At 45.7% G+C, this 26446-nt stretch overlaps 1 protein-coding gene across 3 annotated transcripts in view; it reads right to left on the reverse strand.

Annotated features, from left to right (window-relative positions):
• The window catches only part of wasf1 (WASP family member 1), a 74832-nt gene that overhangs the window by 12463 nt on the left and 35923 nt on the right, over window positions 1-26446 (reverse strand). For 2 of the 3 annotated variants that reach the window (XM_078399884.1, XM_078399883.1), the window contains exons 2-4: window positions 16036-16196; window positions 14871-15005; window positions 11809-11962 (exon numbers count right to left, since the gene is read on the reverse strand). In XM_078399884.1, the coding sequence (XP_078256010.1) occupies window positions 11809-11962; window positions 14871-15005; window positions 16036-16168 (422 nt within the window). In that variant the 5' untranslated portion in view covers window positions 16169-16196. Of the gene's footprint in view, window positions 1-11808; window positions 11963-14870; window positions 15006-16035; window positions 16197-16296; window positions 16461-26446 lie in introns of those variants that run through there. The other variant, XM_078399886.1, reaches the window with a different exon arrangement.

The raw sequence follows: 26446 nt of genomic DNA on the forward strand, positions 1-26446 counted from the left end.
TCAGCGAAACGATCGCCCTGTCTGCGCTTGGTCTCGCCGATATATAGTCCACACTGAGATTCCCCCCAATATCTCCGACCCCATCACCTCTGTACACCATGAATTGGAGTGCCAACCGCAAAAATGAAAAAGGCATGGCTGAGATTGTTTGTGGTCAGATAGGATCAATATTTGCCATTTATATAGTGACTTAAATGATCATTTTCCTGAGAAATTCAAGACCACATCAGAGAAATTACATTCAGATTGGGTAGAACATAAAGTGCTGGACTAACTCAGGGAGTTAGGCGATGTTTTGGGTTGGGATTCCGCTTCAGGGAGTCTGATGAAGGGTTCCAACCCGAAATGTTGCCTTCGGAGATGCTGCCTGATCTGTTGAGGTACTCCAGGACTTTGCAAGATTTCAGTATCTGTAGTTCCTTGTGTCTGAACAAACTGCACTAGAGTTTGATCTGCCAGCACTCCCAATTGTCCATTACTTGAATTTCATTTCACTGTAGTAGCCTGATACATGCGACAACAATACACCGAAACCGAAATAAGGCACACAGGTTGTCCACTACCATCCTCTCACCTAGTCGAGAGCGGTCCTGACCTACCATCTACCTAATTGGAGACTTTTCGAGCCATCTTTAATTGGACTTTACTGGACTTGTATCTTATGTTATAACTATAAAAGTTATTCTCTTTATCCTGCATCTGTACATTGTGGATGGCTTGATTGTAATCATATGTATTCTTTCCGCTGACTGGATAGCAAGCAACAAAAAAGTTCATGACAATAATAAGCGTAACTAAATTAATCCAGTTCTGCCACCTAGTGGCCAAAATAAATTCCAGTCACAACTCAGAAACTTACACTTTCCCCCCTCACCTTAAAACTATGTCCTCTGATCCTCGATTCACCTACTCTGGGCATGAGACTGTGCGTTTACCCAATCTATTACTCATGATTTTGTACACCTCTATATGATCACATGCCACAACTTTGGAATGCATACACCAGTTTCAGATATTTGCACAGAAATCACTTTATTTCTTGTGCAAAACACAAAGTGCTGGAGGAACTCAACAGGTCAGACAGCATCTGTAGATAAAATGGATAGATGATGTTTTGGTTCTGGACCTTTCTTTAGACTGACCAAGATCGATCTTCTAACTTTTTAAAACTATCGTTCTCAGTCAGGAATCAACTGACCAGTTTATTTTTTTAGAGAAACGCACCAAGATGACATGGAGATGAATTCTACCCAAATCTTTTCAGAAATAATAAACGGACACAAGGAAGTACAGATGCTGGAATCTTGAGCGAGACACAAAATGCTGGAGTAACTCAGCGGGTCATAGAAACATAGAAAATAGTTGCAGGAGGAGGCCATTTGGACCTTCGAGCCAGCACCGCCATTCATTGTGATCATCTACAATCAGTAACCTGTGCCTGCCTTCTCCCCATATCCCTTGATTCCACTAGTCCCTAGAGCTCTATCTAACTCTCTTTTAAATTCATCCAGTCAGGCAGCATCTGTGGAGAACATGGATAGGTGACGTTTCACAGAGTGCTGGAGTAACTCAGCGGGTCGGGCAGCATCTGTGGAGAACATGGATAGGTGACGTTTCACAGAGTGCTGGAGTAACTCAGCGGGTCAGGCAGCATCTCTGGAGAACATGGATAGGTGACGTTTCACAGAGTGCTGGAGTAACTCAGTGGGTCAGGCAGCATCTCTGGAGAACATGGATAGGTGACGTTTCACAGAGTGCTGGAGTAACTCAGCGGGTCAGGCAGCATCTCTGGAGAACATGGAGAGGTGACGTTTCACAGAGTGCTCTAGGTGACGTTTCACAGAGTGCTCTAGGTGACGTTTCACAGAGTGCTGGAGTAACTCAGTGGGTCAGGCAGCATCTCTGGAGAACATGGATAGGTGACGTTTCACAGAGTGCTGGAATAACTCAGTGGGTCAGGCAATATCTCTGGAGAAAAGGAATAGGTGACGGTTCAGGTCGAGACCCTTCTTCAGACTTCTCCATCCAAAATGTCACCTATTCCTCTTCTCCAGAGATGCCGCCTGACCTGCTGCGTTACCCCAGCACTTTTGGTCTGTCTTTGGTGTAAACCAGTATCTGCAGGTTCTTCCTACATATTTTCCCTTCATTCGATTTTGTTACAACTTGTAACTCCACTTCTCATAAATTCATATGACTTAGGAGCAAAATTAAGCCATTCGGCCCTTCAAGTCTACTCTGCATTCAATCATGGCTGATCCTATATTTCCCTTTCAACTCCATTCTCCTGCCTTCTCCCCATAACATTTGACATCCTTACTAATCAGGAATCTGTCAATCTCCGCTAATCTCAGCCTCTACGATGGAAATTGGCATCTAACGTGGTACCATGGACATTATGGTACAAGTCCAATAAGTGGATTAATATTTCTCTGACCAGTTCAACTTTGAGCTGAATAACAACTTAGGACAAGTAAAAAGGTTTATTAAAATTATCTTGATCTTAAGTCAAATGAACAGGGAAGTTTTAGAGGGATCTGGGCCAAACGCGGGCAAATTGGACTAGCTTAGGCGGGGCATCTTGGCCAGCATGGATGAGTTGGGGCGAAAGCCTTGTTTCCGTGCTGTACGACTCTAGACCAAATTTCACAGAGCCATACATCTTGGAAACAGGCCCTTCAGCCACCTTGTCCGTGCCGACCAAGTCGAAGCAGTCCCATTTGCCAACATTTACCCCATTCACCTCTGAAGCATTCCTATCCATACCTGTCCAAATGTTTTTTGAAAGTTATAGAACATAGAGTAGTACAGTACACGAACAGGCCCTTCGGTCCACAATGCTTTTGCAGAACTTGATGCGAAGACATCTCTTATCTACCCGCACGTAAACCTTATCCCTCCATATCCATGCGTCTATCCAAAAATCTCTTAAACACCACTATCGTATCTGCCTTGCTGACTACCGCAGGCAACGGGCTCCACGCATTCACCAACTTCTGTGTAAAAAACATCCACCGCACATCTCATTTAAATTTGCCCATCTTACCTTAAAGCTATGCCCTCCACCATTTCCCATCCTGGGAAAAAGGTTCCGATACAGTTGGAATTGTATCCATCTCCATAGCTTCCTCTGGCTGCTCATTCCAAGTACGGACTACCCTCCAAGTGAAAATATTGCCCTGAGGTCCCTCTTAAATCATTCTTCTCTTACCTTAAGCCTCTACCCTCTAGTTGTAGAACACTCTACCTTGGGGAAAAGACTGTGAGTATTCACTTTATCCATGGCTCTCATGATCTTGTACACCTCAACAGGGTTGCCCCTCAGCCTCTTAAGCTCCAAAGACAAAAAAAACAGCCAATCCAGCCTCTCCCTACAGCTTCTCCCTACAGCTCAAGTCTGCAAGCCCAGGCAACATCCTGGTGAATCTCTTCTGAACCCTTTCCAACATACCGGCATCCTTCCCATAGCTGGGTGACCAACACTCTAAGTGTGGAGTGTCTCACCGATGACATACTGTGCCCTCCACAACGTTTGGGACAAAGATACATCATTTATTTATTTGCCTCTGTACTCCACAATTTGCGATTTGTAATAGAAAAAAAAATCACATGTGGTTAAAGTGCACATTGTCAGATTTTAATAAAGGCCATTTTTTATACGTTTTGGTTTCACCATGTAGAAATTACAGCAGTGTTAACACATGCTAACATGCTTTCAGGGCACCATAATGTTTGGGACACAGCAAAGTCATGTAAATGAAAGTAGTCATGTTTAGTATTTTGTTGCATATCCTTTGCATGCAATGACTGCTTGAAGTCTGCGATTCATGGACATCACCAGTTGCTGGGTGTCTTCTCTGGTGATGCTCTGCCAGGCCTGTATTGCAGCCATCTTTAGCTTATGCTTGTTTTGGGGGCTAGTCCCCTTTAGTTTTCTCTTCAGCATATAAAAGGCATGCTCAATTGGGTTCAGATCGGGTGATTGACTTGGCCACTCAAGAATTGACCATTTTTTAGCTTTGAAAAACTCCTTTGTTGCTTTAGCAGTATGTTTGGGATCATTAGTATAAGAAAATAACTGCAGATGCTGGTACAAATCGAAGGTATTTATTCACAAAGTGCTGGAGTAACTCAGCAGGTTGGGCAGCATTCCTTCTCTCCCGAGATGCTGCCCGACCTGTTTGGGATCATTGTCTTGCTGTAGAATGAACCGCCAGCCAATGAGTTTTAAGGCATTTGTTTGAACTTAAGCAGATAGGATGTGTCTATACACTTCAGAATTTATTATGCTACGACCATCAGCAATTGTATCATCAATGAAGATAAGTGAGCCAGTACCTTCAGCAGCCATACATGCCCAGGCCATAACACCCCCACCACCGTGTTTCACAGATGAGGTGGTATGCTTTGGATCTTGGGCAGTTTCTTCACTCCTCCATACTTTGCTCTTGCCATCACTCTGATATAAGTTAATCTTTGTCTCATCTGTCCACAAGACCTTTTTCCAGAACTTTGTTTGTTCTTTTAAGTACTTCTTGGCAAACTGTAACCCGGCCATCTTATTTTTGCAGCTAACCAGTGGTTTGCATCTTGCAGTGTAGCCTCTGTATTTCTGTTCATGAAGTCTTCTGTGGACAGTGGTCATTGACAAATCCACACCTGACTCCTGAAGAATGTTTCTGATCTGTCAGACAGGTGTTTGGGGATTTTTCTTTATTATAGAGCAAATTCTTCTGTCATCACCTGTGGAGGTCTTCCTTGGCCTGCCAGTCCCTTTGTGATTAGTAAGTTCACCAGTGCCCTCTTTCTTCTTAATGATAGTCAATAGACAATAGAAAATAGGTGCAGGAGAAGGCCATTCGGCCCTTCGAGCCAGCACCGCCATTCAATGTGATCATGGCTGATCATTCTCAATCAGTACCCCGTTCCTGCCTTCTCCCCATACCCCCTGACTCCGCTATCCTTAAGAGCTCTATCTAGCTCTCTCTTGAATGTATTCAGAGAATTGACCTCCACTGCCCTCTGAGGCAGAGAATTCCACAGATTCACAACTCTCTGACTAAAAAAGTTTTTCCTCATCTCTGTTCTAAATGGCCTACCCCTTATTCTTAAACTGTGGCCCCTGGTTCTGGACTCCCCCAACATTGGGAACATGTTTCCTGCCTCTAACGTGTCCAACCCCTTAATAATTTTATACGTTTCGATAAGATCCCCTCTCATCCTTCTAAATTCCAGTGTATACAAACATAGTCGCTCCAGTCTTTCAACATATGACAGTCCCGCCATTCCGGGAATTAACCTAGTAAACCTACGCTGCACGCCCTCAAAAGCAAGAATATCCTTCTTCAAATTTGGAGACCAAAACTGCACACAGTACTCCAGGTGCGGTCTCACTAGGGCCCTGTACAACTGCAGAAGGACCTCTTTGCTCCTATACTCAACTCCTCTTGTTATGAAGGTCAACATTCCATTGGCTTTCTTCACTGCCTGCTGTACCTGCATGCTTCCTTTCAGTGACTGATGCACTAAGACACCCAGATCACGTTGTACGTCCCCTTTTCCTAACTTGACACCATTCAGATAATAATCTGCCTTCCTATTCTAACCCAAAAGTGGATAACCTCACACTTATCTACATTAAACTACATCTGCCATGCATCCGCCCACTCACACAACCTGTCCAAGTCACCCTGCAACCTCATAGCATCATCCTCACAGTTCACACTGCCACCTAGCTTTGTATCATCGGCAAATTTGCTAATGGCACTTTTAATCCCTTCATCCAAGTCATTGATGTATATTGTAAACTCCAAACTCGGTCCCAACACCGAGCCTTGCGGTACCCCACTAGTCACTGCCTGCCATTCTGAAAGGGACCCATTTATCCCCACTCTTTGCTTTCTGTGTCAACCAACTTTCTATCCATGTCAGTACCCTACCTCCAATACCATGTGCTCTGATTTTGCCCACCAATCTCCTATGTGGGACCTTGTCGAAGGCTTTCTGAAAGTCGAGGTACACCACATCCACCGGCTCTCCCCAATCAATTTTCCTAGTTACATCCTCAAAAAATTCCAGTAGATTAGTCAAGCACGATTTCCCCTTCGTAAATCCATGCTGACTCGGAACGATCCTGTTCCAAACGGTTGATTTTGGTAAGCCTAAGGTTTAGCTGATGTCTCTAACAGTTTTATTCTTGTTTCTCAGTCTCATTATGGCTTCTTTGACTTTCATTGGCACAACTTTGGTCCTCGTGTTGATAAACAGCAACAAAAGTGTCCAAAGGTGATGGAAAGACTGGAGGAAAGACTAGGTGCTGAGAGCTCTCTTATACCTGCATTAAGGAGGCAATTAAACACACCTGAGCAATTAAAAATACCTGTGAAGCCATGTGTCCCAAGCATTATGGTGCCCTGAAATGGGGGGGACTATGTATAAACACAGCTGTAATTTCTACATGGTGAAACCAAAATGTATAAAAATGGCCTTTATTAAAATCTGACAATGTGTACTTTGACCACATGTGATTTTTTCTATTACATATTCAAATTGTGGAGTACAGAGGCAAATAAATAAATGATGGGTCTTTGTCACAAACATTATGGAGGGCTCTGTACAGCTGCATCATGGTATACTAATCTTTGGACCCAATAGCCTTCTCCCAGTGAAGGCAAATTTAATACAATTTTCACTCAATCTCATGGCTGCAACCTTACAAGACAATTAAAAAAGAACCATTAAAATCAATAATTAGGTACATCTGAAATAATTTAGCTGCTTCCTCCTGATCTTATGTTTTACAATAGGGGGTATGGTGACACAGCAGTAGAGTTGCTGCTTCACAGCACCAGAGATCAGTGTTTGATCCTGACTATGGGAGCTGTCCATACGGAGTTTTGACTTTCTCCCTTTGACCGTGTGGGTTTTCTCCGGGAGCTCCAGTTTCCTCCAAACACTCTAAAGATGTACAGGTTTGTAGGTTAATTTTGCTTCGGTAAAAATTGTAAATCGTCCCTGGTGTGTCGGATACTGTTTAGGAAGGAACTGCAGATGTTGCTCATACCGAAGATAGACATAAAATGCTGGAGTAACTCGGCGGGACAGGCAACATCTCTGGAGAAAGAGAATAGGTGACATTTCGAGTCGGAGCCCTCCTTCAGAAAGGTCTGACCCAAACGTCATCTATTCCTTTTCTCAGAAAATGTTGACGGACCTGCTGAGTTACTCCAGTACTTTGTGTCTAACTATATGTAGGATAGTGTTAGTGTGCAGGGTGATCGCTGGTCGGCATGGACTCGGTGGGCCAAGGTCCTGTTTCCACGCTGCATCTCTAAAGTCTAAATCAACTGCGTGAGGAATTGATTCATGAAAGATTTTGGGTTGCATTGTCCTGCGTGTGTGCGGCTGCCAGCATTCAGCTATTCACACTGACAGAACTGCTGGACTGTCGCCTCAGAATGGACAATGGAGGCTCATTACAATTTTAACCGGGCTCCAGCGTTAGTATTCAAAGCAGAAACTATGCCGAAGTTCAAAATTACATGGACAAAGGAAAAGGGGGATCAGTGATTCCTGATCAGAAAGTATAAAATCAGGTATCTGCACATTCATAGAGAGTTGGAGATAGACACAAAGTGCTGGAGTAATGAGAATGATCAGCCATGATCACATTGAATGGCGGTGCTGGCTTGAAGGGCCGAATGGCCTCCTCCTGCACCTATTGTCTATTGTAACTCAGCGAGACAAGCAGCATTTCTGGAGAGAAGGAATAGGTGACGTTTCGGGTCGAGACCCTTCTTCAAATTGAAGAAGGCCCTCGACCCGAAACGTCACCCATTCCTTCTCTCCAAAGATGCTGCCTGTCCCGCTGAGTTACTCCAGCATTTTGTGTCTATCTTCGGTTTAAACCAGCATCTGCAGTTCCTTCTTAACACACTCAGAGTGTTGGACTGAATGGCTTAGTTCTACGTTAAAACTTGTAGATATCCCCATATATTTAAATTTCCCGTGGATTAGTCTTAAGTTTGGCAGAAGATCCTGGAGACTCTTGGCCTATCCTTGTTCGGACTTCACTGGCTTTACCTTGCACTAAACGTTATTCCCTTATCATCTATACCCTGTAAATGGATCGATTGTAATCATGTATTGTCTTTCACCTGACTGGTTAGCAAGCAACTGTACACGTGACAATAAACTAAACTGAAATTGAAGATTTGTAACACATAAGTATTACAATATGTATTTAAAGCCTATTTCATCCAATTATAATAAGCAAGTATTCAATAAGGGAGGCTTGGTGACACAGAGGCAAAGTTACTGCCTTCCAGCACTTACAGCGCCGGAGACCCTGGTTATAGATCTTTATATTTTGCAGGAAAAATGTTCCCGGTGTTGGGGGAGTCCAGAACCAGGGCTCACAGTTTAAGAATAAGGGGTTCTTACATAGAAACATAGAAAATAGGTGCAGGAGTAGGCCATTCGGCCCTTCGAGCCTGCACCGCCATTCAATATGATTATGGCTGATCATCCAGCTCAGTAGCCTGTACCTGCCTTCTCTCCATACCCCCTGATCCCTTTAGCAAAAAGGGCCACATCTAACTCCCTCTTAAATATAGCCAATGAACTGGCCTCAACTACCTTCTGTGGCCGCGAATTCCAGAGACTCACTACTCTCTGTGTGAAGAAATTTTTTCTCATCTCGGTCCTAAAAGACTTCCCCCTTATCCTTAAGCTGTGGCCCCTGGTTCTGGACTCCCCCAACATCGGGAACAATCTTCCCGCATCTAGCCTCTCCAACCCCTTAAGAATTTTATATGTTTCTATAAGATCCCCCCTCAGTCTTCTAAATTCCAGCGAGTACAAGCCCAGTCTATCCAGTCTTTCCTCATATGAAAGTCCCGCCATCCCAGGGATCAATCTGGTGAACGTTCTCTGTACTCCCTCTAAGGCAAGAACGTCTTTCCTCAGGTTAGGAGACCAAAACTGCACACAATACTCCAGGTGCGGTAAGGGTTAATAAGGGTTAAGAATAAGAATTCAGGACTGAGATGGGGAAAAATGTTTTCACCCAGAGAGTTGTGAATCTGTGGTATTCTCTGCCACAGAAGGCAGTGGAGGCCAATTCACTGGATGTTTTCAAGAGAGAGTCAGATTTAGCTCTTAGGGCTAAGGGAATCAAGGGATATGGGGAGAAAGCAGGAACGGGGTACTGATTTTGGATGATCAGCCATGATCATATTGAATGGCAGTGCTGGCTTGAAGGGCCAAATGGCACCTATTTTCTATTTTTCTATGATCGTACAGGTGCTGTCTGTACGGAGTTTGTACGTTCTCCCCGTGACCGTGTGGGATTTCTCCGAGATCTTCGGTTTCCTCCCACATTCCAAAGACGAAAAAGGGTTGTAGGTTAATTGGCTTGATAGAAAGGTAAATTGTCCCGAGTGTGTGTAGAATAGTGTTAAATGTGTGGGGATCGCTGGTCGGCGCGGACTCGGTGGGCCGAAGGGCCTGTTTCCGCACTGTATCTCTAAACTGAACTATTCTAATACACTGGTAGTTAACAATCACCTACTTGATTCACAGTAGAATTTTAATGTTATATTCTGCCTAAACTTTACCTACTACTTCCAAACAGTTTAGTGTTAAGCTTAGTTTATTAACGCACACCTCCAGATTCATGGACAGTTTTTTTCCAGCTCTTATCAGGCAACTGAACTATCCTACCACAACTAGAGAGCAGTCCTGAGCTACTATCTACCTCAATGGAGACCCAAGGACTATCTTTAATTGTACGTTACTGGACTTTATCTTGCACTAAACATTATTTCCTTTATCATGTATCTGTACACTGTAGATGGCTCGATTGTAACTGTGTATAGTCTTTCCACCGACTGGTTCGGACGCAACAAAAGCTTTGGTATACTATGCCTTGGTATACGTGACAATGAACTAAACTAACTATTGTCACATGTACCAAGGTACAGTGTAAAGCCTTTTGTTGATTGCTATCTAGTTAGCGGAAACATTATACACAACTGCAATCAAGCTGTCCACAGTGTACAGATACAGGATAAAGGGTATAACTTTTAGTGCAAGATAAAGTCCAGTAAAGTGCGATTAAAGATAGTGCGAAGGTCTCCGATGATGGAAAGTCAGGTCCACTCTTTAGTTGGTGAGCAGACAGTTCGGTTGCCTATATATAACCCTGCAGGCACTCCTTATCTCATTGCACAGTTGGACCATGTATGCAGTATAATAAATTCTATTAACTAGCAGTCCTATTAACTAAGGCGGCACGGTGGCGCAGCGGTAGAGTTGCTGCCTTACAATGCTTGCAGGGCCAGAGACCCAGGTTCGATCCTGACTATGGGTGCTGTTTGTATGGAGTTCGTACGTTCTCCCGTTGACCACGTGGGTTTTCTCCGAGATCTTTCGTTTCCTACCACACTTCAAAGGCGTGCAGGTTTGTAGGCTAATTGGCTTGGTATAATTGTAAACTGTCCTTACTGTGTGTAGGATAGTGTTAATGTGCGGGGATCGCTATCGATGTGGACCCGGTGTGTCGAGGGCCTGTTTCCGTGCTGTATCTCTAAAACTAAAAATAACACAAACTAAAGCCCTCATTATAAAACCGAGAGAAGTCTGTCCTATTGATCCAACATGAGAGAATGAGACAAATTTGTCTATTTTATGATTTTTTTGCAGTAATCTATGGGAACTGCTTTGATGTACATCTATTTGAAGCAGAACTTTTAGCAAACTTCAAAAAGAATGCAGAAAAGGGAATCCAAGGACAATGCAATAACTCAATGGAGATTCAAAGTTTTGAACTCCAGGCAAAACTTTACCAAACTTTCAGGTTGCTTTCAGTTTAGTTTAGTTTATAGATAGAGCGCGGACACAGGCCCTTCGGCTAACCGAGTCCAGGCTGACCAGCGATCCCCCGTACACTAACACTGTCCTACACACACTAGGGACAACTTACAATGATACCAAGACAATTAACCTACAAACCTCTAATTCTTTGGGGAGTGGGAGGAAACCGGAGCTCCCGCAGAAAACCCACGCAGGTCACGGGGAGAACCCACATACAGACACCTCCGTACAGACAACACCCATAGCCAGTGTCGAACCTGGGTCTCTGGAGCTGTAAGGCAGCAACTTTACTGCTGCGCCACTGTGCAGCCCTTACAGTTACAGAGAATCATGATGGCCCAACTTGCCCACACAACCAACATATCCCATCTACACTCGTCCCACCTGTCCGCGTTTGGCCAATATCCCTCTAAACCTATCCTATCCTTTTACCTGTCCAACTGTCTCTTAAAGTTGGGATAGTCCCTGCCTCAACTATCTCCTCTGGCAGCTTGTTTCATACACCCACCACCCTTTGTGTGACAAAGTTACCTTCTCAGATCCCAATTATATCTTTTCCCCTTCACCTTAAACCTATGTCCTCTGGCAAGAGACTACATCTACCCGATCTATTCCTCCCATGATTTTGGACGCCTCTATAAGATCACCCCTCATCCTCCTGCACTCCAAGGAATAGAGACCCAGCCTGCTCAACCGCTCCCTATAGCTCACACCCTCTAGTCCTAGCAACATCCTCGTAAATCTTCTCTGTACCCTTTCCAGCTTGACTACATCTTGTCCCATGTCCCCTTGCTTCTTACGTGCCATTCTTCATTTGATCTTAAGATTAGGCTTGGTTCCAATTCATTAAATTACGAGGTTAGTTTACTTCATCCCAAAATCCAATTTTAATACAAAAAAATTAGATTTTTCGAGGATTCAGGTTTTACTGACCTGTACGCCGAAAGGATGTTGAGAGGTGGAGGTTTCTCACAGATGCTGTACGTTTCCAGCAGTGGAATGGGTAGCGATTTGCGGTCAAAGAGTTGCTGGTCTTGAACGGTGGAGCTTCGAAAGGCTTTCCGCATCGTGATATCTTGAAGTGACACTGGAAATAGAAAGTAACTGATGTTATTCTGTGCAAACCATCACCATGTTATTTTCAGACATTACAGAGTCATACAGCACGGAAACAGGCCCTTTGGCTTAAACTGCGCTGGCCAACCATGATGGCCCATCTACACTAGCCCCAGCTGCCCGCAATTGGCATTTCCTATCCTAGTACCTGTCTAAAAGACTTTTGAATGCTGTTATATCCCTGTCTCAACTACCTCCTCTGGCATCTCGTTTCATATATCCACCACCTTCCAGGTGCAAAATGTTGCTGCTCGGATTTCAATTAAATCTTTACCCTACCACCTTAAACCTATGCCCTCTGGGTCTTGATCCTCAACCCTGGGTAAAAGACTACCATGTTTTCACTATCTATTTCCCTCATGATTTTATGTATACTGCTATAAACATAACTGGTTATAACTATACTGGTTTAAGCAAAAAGTATCTAGTAGAGTTAAGAGTACTGCAGAACCACTTTACACTGATAGTCCACAGTGCTGCCCTGCAGAATACTGATTTACTGTGGAGCTGAAACTGCTGGTGTAACTCAGCGGGTCAGGCTGCATCTCTGGAGAACATGGATAGGCAATGTTTCGGGTCGGGACCCTTCTTCAAAAGACTGTCCAAAGACCAAAGAAGGGTCAGGACCCGAAACGTCACCTATCCATGTTCTCTCGAGATGCTGCCTGACATGCTGAGTTACTCCAGCACTCTGTGTAAGCCAGCATCTGCAGTTCCTTGTTTGTACATTTAGACATTAGAGATATAGCGAGGAAACTGGACCTTCGGCCCACCGAGTCTGTGCCGACCAGTGATCCCCATACAATAACACTATCTTACACACTGGTACAATTTACTATTTTTAATTAAGTTCATAAATTCTAACAGAAGAATTAGGCCATTCAGCCCATTGAGTCTACTCCACCATTCCATCATGCCTGATCTTTCTTTCCCTCTCAACCCCATTCTCCTGCCTTATCCCCATAACCCCTAACACCCAAAGCCAATTAACATATGTCTTTGGCGTGTGGGAGGAAACCGGAGCACCCAGAGAAAACCCAAGTGGTCACATGGAGAACGTACTAACTCCGTACAGACAGCACCCACAGATAGGATGGAACTCGGGTCTCTGGCGCTGTAAGGCAGCAACACTACCGCTGTGCCACCATGCTGCCCATTTATTGTTGGACTCTTGGTCCTTCAGTCAAAGCAGCCTGGTCTTTTAAAGTAATACACCCACATGGGCGGGGTGGTACTGAGTGCAAACCTGGTCTGATATTTTCCCCTGGTTGGCCCCTTCGCCAACAATTAATTACGCCACAGCTTGTTATCTTCGAGAAATCTTGAAGCAAATCTTTTCACTGTATCCCCGTACACGTGACAATAATAAGCCCACACCCTACGTCGCCAAAGATGGGGGTTAAGACTTGGCAAGGCCAGCAGCATAATCAAGGACCAGTCACACCCCCGGTCACTCCCTCTTCTCCCCTCTCCCATCAGGCAATAGGTACAGAAGTGTGAAAACGCACACCTCCAGATTCAGGGACAGTTTACAAAGAAACATAGAAGGAGACCATTTGGCCCTTCGAGCCAGCACCGCCATTCATTGTGATCATGGCTGATCATCCACAATCAGTAATCCGTGCCTGCAGTCTCCCCATATCCCTTGATTCCGCTAGCCCCTGGAGCTCTATCTAACTCTCTTTCAAATTCATCCAGTGAATTGGCCTCCACTGTCTTCTGTGGCAGAGAATTCCACAAATTCACAACTCTCTGGGTGAAAAAGTTTCTGCTCACCTGAGTTTTAAATAGCCTCCCCTTTATTCTAAGACTGTGGCCCCTGGTTCTGGACTCCCCCAACATTGGGAACATTTTTCCTGCATCTAGCTTGTCCAGTCCTTTTATAATTTCTTCCCAGCTGTGATCAGGCAACTGAACCGTCCTCTCACCAGCTGGAGAATGGTCGTGTCCTCCCATGTACTCCATTTGAGACCCTTGGACTAGCTTTAATTTTACTTTATCTTGCACTAAACGATATTCCCTTTGTCCTGTATCTGCACACTGTGGATGGCTGGACTGTAATCATGTACAGTCGGATTGGATAGCACGTAACAAAAAAGCTTTTCCATACACATGACAATAAACTAAACCAAAACTAAATGAAACAATAACATGATGCCAAGATAAATTAACCTCCATTTCTTACATATCCATGTGCCTATCTCAAAGCCCCTTAAACACCACTATCGTATCTGCCTCCACCACCACCCCTGGTAACGCGTTTACAATTTACAGAAGCCAATTCGCCCACAAATCTGTACGTCTTTGAGGTGTGGGAGGAAATCGGAGCACCCAGAGAAAACTCACGCGGTCACAATAGACAATAGACAATAGGTGTAAGAGGAGGCCATTCGGCCCTTCGAGCCAGCACCGCCATTCAATGTGATCATGGCTGATCATTCTCAATCAGTACCCGTTCCTGCCTTCTCCCCATACCCCCTGACTCCACTATCCTTAAGACCTCCATCTAGCTCTCTCTTGAATGCATTCAGAGAATTGGCCTCCACTGCCTTCTGAGGTAGAGAATGGGGAGAAGATACAAACTCTGTACAGACAGCACCGGTCAGGATAGAACCTGGATCTCCAGCGCTGTAAGGCAGCAACTCTACCTCTGTCCCACCATGCTGAATGACATGCGGAATAGAATTGATGGGCCGAAAGGCCGAATTTGAACATGAGACATGAGCTTGAAGAAGCGTCTCAACCCGAGAGGTTATCTATTCCCTTTCTCCAGAGATGCTGTCTGACCCACTGAGTTACTCCAGCCATTTATGTCTATCTTTGAAATACATTCATATCCAGTTTGCTCGCCCTGTAAAATTCTGGATTCATAGACTTACGCTCTTCCTCTTTAGGATCCAGCTGGGTCACACTAACGGAGAGCCGGTCCACACGTTCCTGCAGGGAGTTAACCCTGAAGGAGAAGCTATGAGCCTCGTTGAAGAGCTCTCCAAATATATCTTCTGCATATTTACCTGGAGGTTTAAAACAAATATCAAAGATGAATAGGAACCTGAGGGGCAGCTTTTCCACTCAGAGGGTGGTGGGTAAATGGAACGAGTTGCTAGAGGAGGTAGTCGACGCAGGTACAGTAACAACAATTAAAGACATTTGGACAAGTACATCGATAGGAAAGGTTTCGAGGGATATGTTTATGTTATGGGAGAAGAATTAGGCCATTCGGCCCACGGAGTCTACTCCCCCATTCAATCATGGCTGATCTATCTTTCCCTCTCAACTCTATTGTCCTACCTTTGGACGCATTAGCGATCTTTCATGAATAACTATAATTAGGAGTAATTTTACTTTACAAATTACGGAAACCATCGCTGATAAATTTAAGGAGTATCTTGACCTGAAATGTCACCTATCCGTGTCCTCCAGAGATGCTGCCTGACCCACTGAGTTACTCCAGCACCTTTAGTTTAGTTTTAGAGATACAGTGTGGAAACATGCCCTTTGGCCCACTGTGTCCGCGCCAACCAGCAATCACCTGCACACTAGATCTACCATACAGTCTGGGGACAATTTACAGAAGCCAATTAGCCTAAGAACATGCACGTCTTTGGAATGTGGGTGGCAACCGGAGCACTCCAAAGACGTACAGGTATGTAGGTTAACTGGCTGGGTAAAATGTAAAAATTGTCCCTAGTAGGTGTAGGATAGTGTTAGTGTACGGGGATCGCTGGGCGGCACGGACTTGGAGGGCCGAAAAGGCCTGTTTCCGGCTGTATAGATATGATAAACCCACGTGTCACACAGGGGAGAACATGCAGGCAGCACCCCGTAGTCAGGACCGGGTCTCTGGCGCTGTTAGGCAGCCAGTCGACTGCTGCACCACCGTGCCGCCAATTTTGTGTTTTTTTTTGTAAACCAGCACCTGCAGCCCCCTTAGTTATTTAATTAATTTTCACCCAGTGTTGCGCAATACGATCTAGTTTGCAACAACGTCTCACAAATATAATGAAGGGAAAAGACATTCAAGGTGAAATGCAAAGTACTTACTGAGGCTACTCAACTGTCGGATTACATTTGCGAGAGAGATGTTTGTGACACATTCCAATTCATTACGGATACTCCCTGGCAGTACTGTATGGCACAGATATCTTGGCTCAATGTTCCTCTTCACTAATGGCATTCTGAATTAAAGTTACGGAGCAACGAACCTGAAAGAGAGAATGAAACGTACCCGTTAGCATGCCTGCAAGTTACGGGAAAGGGCAGGGCAATATTGCCAAAATTCATCTCGTTTCCTCCCATAATTACCGATCGTGTCAACTGCCAGGTGCTGGAAGTATAGTTTTCACTTTTGATTTTCTGTTTACGAAAACATGGATTTCTCCAGGGAGTGAAAGGAAGGAAGAGAGCGTACGAGAACATTGAAGCACAAAAAATGTTTTTCAAACCCAGGAAACCCGAATGTAGAACATTAAAGCTCAAGGAATGTTAGAGTGTATGAAAAGGTCTGCAAAATAAGTCTTGCCCCCCCAACATCCCTCCTCCCCCCTGCATCACCCTTCCTCCCCCCCCACAGCTCCTCACCCCTCCTCAGCCCCCTCACCTCTCCTCTGCCCCCTCACCCCTTCTCTGCCCCCTCACCCCTTCTCTGCCCCCTCACCCCTCCTCAGCCCCCTCACCTCTCCTCTGCCCTCTCACTCCTCCTCTGCCCCCCCTTCTTCTGCTTCCTCACCCCTCCTCTGCCCCCTCACCCCTCCTCTGCCCCCTCACCCCTTCTCTGCCCCCTCACCCCTCTACCCCATCCCTTCTCCTTCCACCCCTACCCCTCTCCCACACCTGAACCCTCTACTCCGCCCCCTACCGCCCCCACCCACCCCTCCTCCTCCTCCCCGATCCCTCCTTTCTGGTCCACGCACTTCAATCGGTGAGGATAGGAGACAGCACCCTGCAAGGATGCGTTCTCAGTGCCCCACTCTGATCCAGTACACTCGGCCAAACTTGGTTCTAATTCCATCCACGTTTGCGAACGAAGCCACTGTGGTGGGCTGAATCACGAATGTTAGGTAACGATCTTTGTATATTGAACCATTGCATAAAGCATCATTGAGATCCTGACATTTCTTTATATGTGCATTATTTAGGTTAGTCCCATGGGAGAATCCACTCAGGCAAGAGTTGATTTCGGGCCCAATTCTCTAGCTAGTATTGGTATTGTTTTTTGTATTAAGGTTAGTTTGGAAATACAGCGCAGAAACAATCCCCTCGGCCCACTTGAAGCCACGCCATACACACGTAGGACAATTTATAGAAGCCAAATAACCTACAACTCTGCAAGCCTTTGTAACATGGGAAGAAACTGGAGCACCCAGAGGAAGCCCACGCTGTCACGGAGAGAACGTATAAACTCCACACAGACAGCACCCATAGTCAGGATCAAACCTGGGTCTCTGGCGCCGTGAGGGAGCAACTCTCCCACTGCATCACACACTATGCTGCCCAGTGTTGGTTTATTATTTCCCGCACGAGAGACTAATCTAAATACTGACGGAACAAACATACTTGGTGAGAATTTTAAAATTCTCTTTTGCTTTCAATTTCTAAATTCAAGAGTTTAACAGATTATTGATCACAGAATGGTATTGAAGATAGATAAAAGATAGTATAGCAATGCAGCATTAACTTCAACTCAAATCAAAGCAGTGTTTACAACAGCTGCTGTCTTCCCTCTTCCTAGAAAATCGAACGCTGTTGAACGTAAATTTAAAATGCTTGAATAATCAGGCTTTTGTACTGAATAGAGTGTTTGTGGCTACAGATTCTTACATAAATCTGCGGTACGGATTTTTGTGTCCTAGGACCTAGAAACTGGGGCGTGCAGCGGTAGAGTTGCTGTCTTACAGCGAATGCAGCGCCGGAGACTCGGGTTCGATCCTGACTACAGGCGCCGTCTGTACGGAGTTTGTACGTTCTCCCCGTGACCTGCGTGGGTTTTCTCCGAGATCTTCGGTTTCCTCCCACACTCCAAAGACGTACAGGTATGTAGGTTAATTGACTGGGTAAATGTTAAAAAGAGAATTGTCCCTAGTGTGTGTAGGATAGTGTTAATGTGCGGGGATCGCTGGGCGGCGCGGACCCGGTGGGCCGAAGGGCCTGTTTCCGCGCTGTATCTCTAAATCTAAAAAATCTAAATCTAAAAAAAACTCAAGAACTTTAGTTTAGTTTAGTTTAGAGATACAGCACAGAAGCAGGCCCTTCGGCCCACTGAGTCTGCGCCGACCAGCGATCCCCGCACACTAACACAATCCTACACACACTACCAAAGCCAATTAACCTACTAACCTGTACATGTGGATGTGGGAGGAAACCGGAGCGCCCGGAGAAAACCCTCGCAGATCACCGGGAGAATATACAAACTCCATACAGACAGCACCCATCATCAGGAAGGAACCCGGGTCTCCGGCGCTATAAGGCAGCAACTCTACCGCTGCGCCACCATTACACTACATTAGAATAATTTGAGGTTTAAAAAAACAATTATAACAGCTGCAAATTCCACTATGTTTGTAGAATACTTAAATGCAAGTGGAACTAGAAACTGGAATGAATGCGTCTCCGTCATTTTATCTGACAACACCCTGTACTGCAGTATATATAACTACCATAAATAAAACAGGAAAATATAATTGACTTTTTTTCCCCAGCATTCAGCCATAGAAAATGCTTTTGCCAAAGCCTGTCTCATCTATCAGTCCTTTCCTTCTGCATAAATGCTGTATCATTCATCATTTTAGTCACTGGTATAACTGTGCATGAAATGAGATTCAGCTTTTTTTTTTTTTAAACATCCAAGTCAAGGTAGATTCATCTACAAAAATCTTTTCACCACAAGTCTCATCATATTTGGAATTCAAGCCCAAACAGCTTGCACTGATCTGAAAATGAATTGATACAATTTACATGCGATCTAAACCATTTTCCAAGGGGTGGAAATACAGACTATAAGGGGCATAACTCTGAGGTGAGAAGGGAAAAGTTTAAAGAGGATGTGCAGGACAAGTTATTTTTTACACTGGATGGCAAGTCCCTGGCACACATTGCTAGGTAGGGGTGGTGGTGGAAGCAGATACAATTTAAGAGGTTATTTGATAGGCAAATGGGAATTCAGAGAATGGAAGGATATGGATCTTGTGCAGCCAGATGAGATTAATTTATCTTGGCATCAGGTTCGATACGGATATTGTGGGCTAAAGAGCCTGTTCCTGTGCTGTATTATTTCCCGTTCTTTGTTAATCGTATGTAATAGGTGGAGGTGACATTGGCAAATATTGTGACCCACGTTTTGACCCATTCCAGTCCTGTATCCAAAGACAGAATAGACTAAAATAGAACCGTTTTGTTAAAGGTTCTGTACCTATTCATACATTCAGTTTCCTTCTCCCCTGACTTTCAGTCTGAAGAAGAGCCTCAACCCGAAATGTCACCTATTCCTTTTCTCCAGAGATGCTGCCTGACCTGCTGAATTACTCCAGCATTTTATGTCTATCTTCGACAGAATAGACCAAATTCCTTTTTTTTTAAAAAGTAGCTGCCATAAAACCTTTCATGAGGATGTTTCAGGACAGTATTGTGACAACAATTCCAGTGTCCAGGTGCATTTCTACCAATTGACTTTTTTTAGTTTAGTGATAGAGAGCGAAAACGGGTCCTTCGGCCCACTGAGTCTGCACCGACCAGCGATCCCCACACACTAACATAATCCCACAACACACTAGGGACAATTTATATTTATACCAAGCCAAGCAGAGATAGATAGATTCTTGATTAGTACGGGTGTCAAGGATTATGGGGAGAAGGCAGGAGAATGGGGAGAGCTAGATCAGCCATGATTAAATGGCGGAGCAGAGTTGATGGGCCGAATGACCTAATTCCGCTCCTATTACTTATGACCTTATGACCAAGCCAATTAACATACAAACATGTACGTCTTTGGGATGTGGGAGGAAACTGAAGATCTCGGAGAAAATCCATGCAGGTCACGGGGAGAACATACAAACTCCGTACAGACAGCACCCGTAGTCACGATCAAACATGGGTCTCTGGCGCTGTAAGGCCGTAGCTCTACCGCTGTGCCACTGTGTCGCCCCCACAAAATTCATATAATCACCACCACTTGAAGGCCACACCTCAACAGCAGGACTGGCTCGCCCGCCGCTGAACCTGGAACCTGCCTGGAGTAGTCTGAGGCTCGTCTCCTGCTCGACCCCAAAGATCAGGAACCGGGGTAGAGGGTGTCGGCGGCAGACGCTGAACAATGGGCCGCTTTCAAGATGGTGGCAGACGGAGAGGATCGGTGTCGTCATGACAACGGCCCTTTATGGCCAAGATAAGGCTGCACTCTTAAGAGCTTTGAATCTTTGTGGGTGCCATAAACATGGCGACGGTTTGTTTGGACTGTTTGTCTACTATTAGTATCTACTGTTTACTGTCTACTGTTTGGATTGTAGTCTACTATTACACTACAATCATTGCACTTTCGTACTTATCTATTATAGTATGATTTTACTGGATGGTATGCAAAACAAAGAATTTCACTGTTCCTAGGTAGGTGACAATAAAGTATCATCATGATCACTTCCTGCTTCTGATGACTGGTGACCAAGGTCCAATTTGCCAGTAATCAATGGACATAAGGACCTGCAGATAGAGTCAGGGTCATACAGCATGGAAACAGACCCTTCAGCCCCAATGGCCCATGCCGACCAAGATGGCCATCTACCCAAGTCCCATCTGGCTGCATTTAGTCCATATCCCCCTAAACCTTTCCTATCCATGTATCTGCCCAAATGTCCATTAAATGTTGTTATAGTACCTTCCTCAACTACCTCCTCTGGCATATCGCTCTGCGCCTAAACAAGATGCTGGAGTAACTCAGCGGGTCAGGCAAATTCAAATTACTTTTACTGTCATTCAAAAATAGATTTGAATGAAATTGTCGTTACCATGCAGTCATAAACAATAAAGAGCACAAGACACACAATTACATAGGTTTAACACAGACAACCATCACAGTGATTCCTCCAGGCACACCCTCACTGTGATGGAAGGCAAAGAAAAGTCTTGTCTCCTCCTCTGTTCTTCTCCCGCGGTCAGGCAGTCAAACTGCTGCTTCGAGGTGATCGAGGCTCCCGACTTTTGAAGCCCCCGCCGGGCGATGGAAGGTGCCGCGGCCGAGCCGAGCAGGCCGATGAAGGTCCTGCGAACGGGTCGATCGAGCCTCGCGATTCGGGGCGGTCGAAGCTGCTACGGCTGGAGCTCCCGAAAGCCGGTCGCCAGCCAGGGACTTGCGAGCTCCCGATGTTGCGGTCCACAGGGCCCGTGCCCGAAGCCTCCGAAGGTGGAGACGGTAAGTCCCGGCCCTGCGACCGGAGCATTCAAGGTCGATCCCAGCTGGAGGCCGCCAACTCCACGGTGTTAGGCCGTAGCGCGAATGGAGATACGACATAGAAAAAGGTCGCATCTTCGTTGAGGAAGAGATTTTTTTTTAAAGGTTCCCCCCACCCCCCACATATACACAGCTAAAAATAGGTAATTACATACATCTAAACGCTAACAATATACAAAGAAAGAAAAAAAGACAGACAGACTGCCTGTGAGCTGCAGCCGCAAGGCGCAGCCACTTCCGGAGGCAGCATCTCTGGACGGCATGGATAGGCGACGGTTCTGACTTGGACCCTTCTTTATACTCAATCAGCGCTGGATGAAGTGTTCTTGAAAATGTTTCAAGTTGACCGACCTAAGGCAGTCATGAAGTAGGCCCCCAGCATTTTGGAACCTCTGCGGTACTACTCTCTTTGTCAATGCATGGATAACACCTATCCATGTTCTTCAGAGATGTTACCTGACCCACTGAGTTTGGACTTTACTTTGGAGATATAGCACGGAAACAGACCCTTCGGCCCACTGAGTGTGAGCCGTCCAGCAATAGCACTACCCTACATAATAGGGACAATTTACAATTTAACCGAAGCCAATTAAAAGCTGGACGTCTTTGGGGTGTGGGAGGAAAGCGGAGCACCCGGAGAAAACCCACACGGTCACAGAGAGAACATACAAATTCCATACAGACAGCACTTGTAATCAGGATCGAACCCAGGACTCTGGCGGTGTAAGGCTGCACCACTGTGCCATTCCCTGATGCCATCACACGTTTGTGATGTTCAAGGATGAACATCAGCCTACTCACTTCCTTAGGTGTCTGAGAAGATTCAACATGTCTCACAAACTTCTACAGATGTGTTACAGAAAGTATTCTGATGGGATGCATCTCAGCCTGGTCTGGCAACTACACTGCTCCTGACCGCCTGAACCTACAGAGCGATGAACACAGCCCAGCCCATCACAAAGTGTAGAAACAAACAACTGCAGATGACGGGTCCTGACCTGAAACATAACCCATCCATTTCCTCCAGAGTCACTCCAGCATTTTGAGTCTATCTTCGGTGTAAACCAGCATCTGCAGATCCTTCCTACATATTTTGCCTTCATTAGATTTTGTTACAATTCGTAACTCCACTTCTCATGTTCATGTGATAGGAGCAGCAGTAGGCCATTCGGCCATCGTATACTCCGCCATTCAATCATGGCTGATCTATATTTCCCTCTCAACCCCATTCTCCTGCCTTCTCACCATAACCTTTGACATCCTTGCCAACCCTGTCTATCTCCAGTCCATCAAAGGCTCGCCATGTCCTTCTATCCAGTCCATCTTCACCGAGTGTTGCATCAGGAAGGCTGGAAGTATTGTCAAGGATGCCTGCCCCCTTGGCCATTACCTCTTCAACCTTCTCGCCAAGTGCTTGCTGCCATCATTCATAAACCTTGCCTGATCACTCACAATGTTACTCTTTGGTTTAGCATACATGCAAATAGTATGTAAATATAAATTTACAGGAGAAGGCCTTGCTGAGGTGCCCGCCTGAAGGACCCGAAGGCTCGGTGGGATATGGGACCCGCTCGAAGGCTCGTGAAGCCGGGGTACCTGGAGGGAGCTGCTGGAGACGTGGGACGTGAGGAGCAAGGGCCGGTAGGAGGGTGAACCGGGGCAATGCCTCCAGCATCTTCAATGTCGGCCGCTGGAGGCGCCCCCGGGACACAAGGATGGCCGGGCGAGGAGAGGAGAGGGACGTCGGTGCGCGGGCCGAACCAGTCGACAGTGACGGAGGAAGGCCCCTGCAGGAGCCTGGGGCTCGTCTGGATCTGGAACTGCTCCAGTAGATCGTGCGTGCGGGCCGACCGGACTGTGGAGCATGGCGGTGACCGCATGTGTAAATATGCAAAAAGAATTTCACAGTGCCGTTGCACATGTGACAAATATTGCACCATTGAGGTTGATACAGCTTATTTATTCATCTGCCATTGAGGTTGTGATGTCTAAACAAATGATGCTTCAGCAGTTTGGTTAAATACATAAACCGCCACAATTGCCGGGCATCACAGGGCACGGCAGCGAGCATCCAGAGGATGCTGCTGTAGGAGCATATTATATTATTTTGTCTAGATATATCGTGCCGTATTATTTTGCACATTTGGGGGCTGTGGTTAGATGAATACATAGATGGGCATACGTACTGGGAGGATCCAGAACTAGGTGGTATATCTGGATGCAAGGACTGGTAGGAGTTAGATGCAGGGAGGGAGAGGAGTATACAGCAGGCATGTGAGTGAGGTTAAAAAAAAGGGGAAAAGAGCCCAGCGCTTGCTGCCCACATTGTACAACAGGGTAAAAAAATTGGAAAATTTGGAAAATTTACACACAAAATTACCAGTTTCAAGCCTCTTTTAGTGCATTTCAAAGTAAAAACAGACATTACAAAAGAATGTGAATATGTCACTGTATGCTAATAACATTTTGAAGTAAATTCGCACATTAATTGATAATCAGCCCAAAAAGGTGGTAATTGGCTTTTCTGCTGTGTTTTATATTTTAACCCTGTCTTAATTAATTTAGTTATATAATCTTGCACTTAAATTTAATATTTACTCATTACAGTTCCATCACTGATTTTCTGGCACTCTTGGTTCCAGAGCTTTGCTGGGTTATCCAGCTGGCCAAAGAAGTCGGCGATGGGGATAGATGTGCCGGCTCCAGCTGGGTGGAGTTCCAGAGCCCCGGCCACAAGTTGCAAATTCAACCCACCGATCGGCTGTGGAAGTCCCGATTGGCTGCTTTGCCCAGCCTAGGTGCCACATTTTCGGGGAGACTTCCAGGGCGCGCGAGGGGGATTTCTCGTGGAACCCCTAGCGACCTCGAGCGGAACCCTAATGTTCATCACAAGTCTGTGCATCGTTTATTTTTTCTTTATTTTTTTCGATCCGATTTCTCCGTTTATTTGGCAAAGTGAAAAACGCGGAAATCATGCAAAAAGCGCGGAAAATGAAATTTAAAAACGCGGAAATCCGTGGAAAATTCACATGCCTGATACAGTTCAGTCCTACAACGAGAGCTGTGAGCAGATGGGGAGAAATGTGAAATAAGTACAGCCTGGTATGTTAATTTCTTTGTTTGCACAACTACTTCAATAAACACCTAATTAAACTAGAAAAAAGTCTGGAAAATCTCTCTGTTGGGTTTGCATCAAGATCAGTCCGGCTCCCTGTGAGTAATGGCAATTAGAAGAGTTTACTGGAAAAGACTGAAGTTGCCATTACAATACCGGGTAATAAATATCTCCTGCAGTGTGTTGAGCAGTGTTGCCCCAGAAAATGCAGGTTGATGCAATGTGGAAAACAAGTTCTCCCTCCCTTCCCTGTGCCCCACCTAGCTATATTCTCTCTTGGAGTCTGAAAAAGGATCTCGATCCAAAACGCTACCTTTCCATGTTCTCCAGAAATGTTGCCTGACCCGCTGAGTTATTCCAGCATTTTGTATCTATTTTTAAAAAACCCATATTGTTTCCTTCTGGTTTACATTCTCACATATCACAATTTTTGTCTTTTCGTCTCTGGTCTTTTTCTAACCATCTGCCAATCATAACCTCCCCCCTCACCTGAATTCCCCTTTCACTCATAGAATCATAGTCATACAGCGTGGAAACAGGCCCTTTGGCCCAATTTGTCCAACACTGATCAACATGCCCCAACTACACTTGTTCCATTTGCCTGCATTTGGCCCATATCCCTCTAAACCTTTCCTATCCATGTACCTGTCCAAATGCCTTTTAATCCAAATGTCCACTTACCAGGCTTCGCCCCACTTCCACCTCTCTTCCAGCTTTCTACACCCCAAACCACAATCAGTCTGAAGAAGGGTCCCATCCCAAAACGCCACCTGTACAGGTTCTCTGGAGATGCCGCCTGACCTGGCACATTGTAATTTTTATAAACCAGCATCTGCTGTTTAACTCCAACCTCTCCCCTCCTGAACGTGCAGCCCTCCACTCACTCCGCAACAACCCGGACTTAATAATTAAACCCGCTGACAAGGGAGGGGCTGTGGTAGTCTGGCGTGCTGACCTCTACCGCACCGAGGCCAGACGACAACTATCAGACACCTCTTCCTACCTATCCCTGGACCATGACCCCACCGATAAACACCAGACCTTCATCAGCAGCACCATCACCGACCTCACCAACTCCGGCGATCTACCCCTCAGTGCCTCCAATCTCATAGTTCCCCAGCCCCGCACGGCCCGATTCTACCTCTTACCCAAAATCCACAATCACAACTGTCCCGGCAGACCCATTGTCTCTGCCTGCTCATGCCCCACCGAACTTATCTCTACCCACCTCGACTCCATCCTATCCCCACTGGTTAAATCCCTCCCCACCTACGTCCAAGACACCTCACACGCTCTCCATCTCCTGGATAACTTCCGGTTCCCAGGCCCCCACTCCCTCATTTTCACCATGGATGTCCAGTCACTCTACACTTCCATCCCCCACAAGGATGGTCTCGAAGCCCTCCGTTTCTTCCTCGACCGTAGAACCAGCCAATCCCCATCGACCAACACTCTCCTCCGCCTAGCAGAGCTGGTTCTTACCCTCAACAACTTCTCCTTTGACTCCTCCCACTTCCTCCAAACCAGAGGCGTAGCTATGGGCACTCGCATGGGCCCTAGCTGCGCCTGCCTCTTTGTCGGGTACGTCGAACAATCCCTGTTCCAGACGTACACTGGCCCCATCCCCGAACTCTACCTCCGCTACATCGACGACTGCATTGGTGCTACCTCTTGCACCCATGCAGAACTCACTGACTTCATACACTTCACCTCCAATTTCCATCCTGCCCTTAAATATACCTGGACTATCTCTGACATCTCCCTCCCGTTTCTGGATCGCACCATCTCCATCACAGGAGAAAAACTAGTGACGGACATTTACTACAAGCCCACCGACTCGCACAGCTATCTGGACTACACTTCTTCCCACCCGGTCCCCTGCAAAAAGTCTATCCCCTACT

Source organism: Rhinoraja longicauda, chromosome 5 (genome assembly GCF_053455715.1).
Source record: "Rhinoraja longicauda isolate Sanriku21f chromosome 5, sRhiLon1.1, whole genome shotgun sequence".
In the NCBI taxonomy this organism is placed as follows: domain Eukaryota; kingdom Metazoa; phylum Chordata; class Chondrichthyes; order Rajiformes; family Arhynchobatidae; genus Rhinoraja; species Rhinoraja longicauda.